General features: G+C 36.6%; 2 protein-coding genes across 2 annotated transcripts; both read left to right on the plus strand.

Moving 5' to 3' along the window:
* The first annotated feature begins 784 nt into the window (after positions 1-784).
* Positions 785-1,183, plus strand: LOC131629250 (putative glutaredoxin-C14). The gene has a single exon (XM_058900049.1). It carries the CDS (start codon positions 785-787, stop codon positions 1,181-1,183), a length of 399 nt encoding a protein of 132 aa, XP_058756032.1.
* A 272-nt stretch (positions 1,184-1,455) lies between these two features.
* Positions 1,456-3,388, plus strand: LOC131629236 (uncharacterized). The gene is made up of 5 exons (XM_058900036.1): positions 1,456-1,474; positions 1,818-2,209; positions 2,297-2,383; positions 2,533-3,088; positions 3,249-3,388. The coding sequence occupies exons 1-5, from the start codon at positions 1,456-1,458 to the stop codon at positions 3,386-3,388; spliced, it is 1,194 nt and encodes a 397-aa protein (XP_058756019.1).
* Positions 3,389-3,667: the final 279 nt, after the last annotated feature.

Consider the following 3,667-nt stretch of genomic DNA (forward strand, 5'->3'; position numbering starts at 1 on the left):
AAAAAAACGGACCAGTTAGAGTCCAGCCAACCCCTGGCCGAACTCCAAAAGGGAAAAAAAGTACTTCATCAGTCCGGCCAACTTCTGAACGGACCCTAAAGGAAAGTGTGGCAAACTGATATTTTTTTTCATTTCATGACATATTGGTAATTTTTGTTTCATTTTTGTGGCACATGAGTAAAAAAATCACTAATGTCTTTAGAATTAATCACTTCAAATATAATTGTAACTATTATTATTTTAGCACTTTTATGAATGATAATGATGATGACAGTGATTAAACCAAGTTGGATGAAGGAACAATGCATGCATCTTTGACTCTCAACATGTTGAATATACTGTAGTACACATTTTGGAGAAAATTAACAGAAGCATCGCATGTCAGAATTTTGTCTCCCTATCTTAGACAAACAGCCATTTTCTTTTGTTTTTTCTTTTTGTCCTTTCTCAACTGTTTGAAAAGAAACATATTCTGCATGCTTATTCTCCTCCAGTAACCATTGTGTAGCTGCAAATTAACCAGAAAGAGAGTATATACTATAGAGACAATAGACAAACAACATCTATATGAAACAAAGCACGCTCCTCCGACAATAAAAGACAAACCAACTACCCTAAGGTCAACCACATTCTTCTTCACAGTTACATTTTCTTACACCCTCTTCATCCCCTTATAAAACCACACTCTCCTTTTCTTCATTTTCATCATCACCAACACACATAGTAAAGAGAGTTTCTGTTTTCACATACCCTTTTGCTTAATTTGCTGAATTCCACTACTACAATGTTCAATCAAGAGAATCTCATGCATTACCAAGTGGAACAACAACCATCATGGAGCTACTACATGATGAGAAGAGAAAGAAGAACAATGGAAGAAGATCAAATGGAGAGAATAATAAGCTTAGCTACGCAAAGTGCTGTTGTGATATTCAGCATTAGTAGTACTAGTTGTATGTGTCATGCAATGAAGAGTTTGTTCAGTGGAATGGGAGTGAATGCAATGGTTCATGAACTTGATCAAGATTCTAAACCATTCATCAGGTTACTTGGAAATTCAACATCACTACCTGTTGTTTTCATTGGTGGCAAATTAGTTGGTTCTATGGATACTGTTTTGGCTTTTCATATCAATGGCTCACTAGTTCCTCTTCTCAAACATGCCGGTGCTTTGTGGCTTTAATTACATTCTAAGATAGCTTCTTAGTTGTACTAGAGTTGAAATTATTTAGTCAAATTTATGTGCTAAATTAGAGAGTGATTAGTATATTAAGCACTGACTTATAATTTGTTGGCTACTTCTTTCCTTTTTCACTTATGTGTGTGTATGTACATAGCATAAGCTGAAGAAATACAATTTCTTTCCTTTTTAATGACACCGATCACAATAAACACTTGGGTGAGAGAACAAACTTCATTACAAAAAAAAAAAAATTGTGTGATCTCAAGTAAATAATGATCTTTCACACTTTGTGTGAGAGATGTCAAGAAGAAAACTTTGTTTCTCATTCCTCTCAAATATTGGTGTCATCATATACATCATCTTTTCATTCTCATCCATTATTCATCCATCATCCTCTAAATTAATGTTGTGATATAACAATGAGATAAATAAGGAGTTATAAAGAAATAAATAGTAAATAAAATTAAAAAGGTTTACAATAAATTTTAGGAAAAATAGAATAGTAACCATTAAATATTTTCATTTAAGAAATTTGACATAATTTCCTAATAACTGTATCAGAAGGAGTTTATTGTTATTGCTAATTTTTTAGTAAATGTATTTTTTACATGATTAATAATTTTTGTTATTGTAGCGGAAGCTTTGAAGGATTTAGTAAACAAGGCGGTGGGTTTAGGTGTTTATACCGGTTTAAATATAAGGAGATTATGTAGTGTGGATATTTTACAATTTGCGGATGATACATTGTTGATTGGAGAGGGGAGTTGGAATCAAGTGTGGGCTATAAAAGCTATCTTAAGAGGGTTTGAGATGGTGTCGGGTCTCGGAATCAACTATCACAAGAGCAAAATCATCGGGTTTAATGTGTCTAACAATTTCTTGGATATTGCCTCTAATTTTTTGTCTTGTAGGAGGGAAGACTTTATGTTCACTTTTCTTGGGATTCCTATAGGAGCTAATCCTAGAAAGATCCCCTCTTGGAAGGTGATTGTCAACAAAATCAAATCTCGGCTTAAGGATTGGAAGGTTCGTTTGTTAAGCTTTGGTGGTAGACTCACTCTTCTCAAATCCGTTCTTTGTAGCCTCTCGATTTTTATGCTTTCTTTCTATAAGGCTCCCATAGCGGTTTTAAAGGAGATTTCGAGATTACAAAGCAATTTTCTTTGGGGTGGAGTGGGGGATAATAAGAAAATTCATTGGGTGAGTTGGAGTTCCTTGTGTTTACCGATTGAGAAGGGAGGTCTTGGTTTAAAAAGGATCTGTGACTTCAATATTTCTCTCCTTCAAAAGTGGCGTTGGAGAATTCTAGGTGGCTCGATGGATTTATGGTATCGTGTTTTGAGAGCTAGATATGGAGACATCAATCTCCAAGTGGTTTCGCGCAACATCAAGGTTACATTGAGGATAAGTTTGTCGAAAATTGTAGTGTTACTATTGGTAACGGTTTCAACACATCTTTTTGGCACTCTAGGTGGATGGGAAACCATTGCTTGAAGGATTCTTTTCCGGAAGCTTTCGCTCTTTCGGCTTTAAAGTTTGTTTCCGTGGCTACCATGGGAGGTTGGAGTGGTGAAGAATGGCATTGGGGCAATTTTGGTTTGGACTTACAGGGCTGTCCGGCGAGCGCATTTGAAGCCCAGCGGCTGCACTCTTTACTGCTGTCGATTCAGCCAGCGGCTGCTGTCAGGGACAGTGCGGTTTGGTGCCCGGATCCGGCGGGAGGTTTTTCCGTTCGGGGCTGCTACGCTCTTACGGATTGTTTTCATGTCCCGTTAGGTCTGGAGAAGGAGTTTTCGCATGTTTTAAAGCTTATTTGGAAGACGGTTGTTCCTCAAAAGGTCAAGGCTTTTGGTTGGCGGTGTTGCATTAATAGGTTGCCCACAAAGGATCTTCTTCAAGTGAGAGGTATTTCCGGTATTTCTTCTAATGGGTGCGTTTTTTGTGGTTTGAATGGTGAATCTTTGCTCCATATTTTGTTTAATTGTGAATTCTCTAAGTTAATTTGGAAGGAAGTAGCTTTTTGGATTGGTTTTGATTATTTTGATTCCGGGTGTATCTCTAGTAGCTTTCGGAAGTGGTTTAGTTTTTGCAAATCTAAAAAAGTTAATTCCGGAAGGGAAGGGACAATTTGGATGGCAACTACGTGGTTTATTTGGAAGCTCCGGAATGGAATCATTTTCCGGAACGTTTTGTGGAATGTGCTAGACTCGGTTTGGAGCATTAAGGCTCTCATTTGGCGGTGGTCATACATAGGGAAAATTAATCATACCAACTACAACTTCTACGAATTTAGTAAAGCCCCTTTGTTTTATCTTTCTTAGAGTGTAGTTGGAGTTTATTTTTCTTTGCTGAGATTTGATCTCCTCCTCTTTGTAATCGCTTTGTTTAGAACTTTTTGTTCTATTAATATATCTCTTGATTACAAAAAAAAATGGTGAATAGCATAATGGTTGGTCGGCATTATCGATTTTTTACAAAAATATT

This window comes from Vicia villosa, unplaced genomic scaffold (genome assembly GCF_029867415.1).
Source record: "Vicia villosa cultivar HV-30 ecotype Madison, WI unplaced genomic scaffold, Vvil1.0 ctg.000538F_1_1, whole genome shotgun sequence".
NCBI classification, from domain to species: domain Eukaryota; kingdom Viridiplantae; phylum Streptophyta; class Magnoliopsida; order Fabales; family Fabaceae; genus Vicia; species Vicia villosa.

Excerpts from the sequence above, each read along its gene's own strand:
- LOC131629250 (XM_058900049.1), top strand. The coding sequence starts at position 785 with ATGTTCAATCAAGAGAATCTCATGCATTACCAAGTGGAACAACAACCA.
- LOC131629236 (XM_058900036.1), top strand. Across the intron at positions 2,210-2,296 it reads CTCGGCTTAAGGATTGGAAG|GCTCCCATAGCGGTTTTAAA; the intron begins GTTCGTTTGTTA and ends TCTTTCTATAAG. Across the intron at positions 3,089-3,248 it reads GGATCTTCTTCAAGTGAGAG|CTTTCGGAAGTGGTTTAGTT; the intron begins GTATTTCCGGTA and ends TATCTCTAGTAG.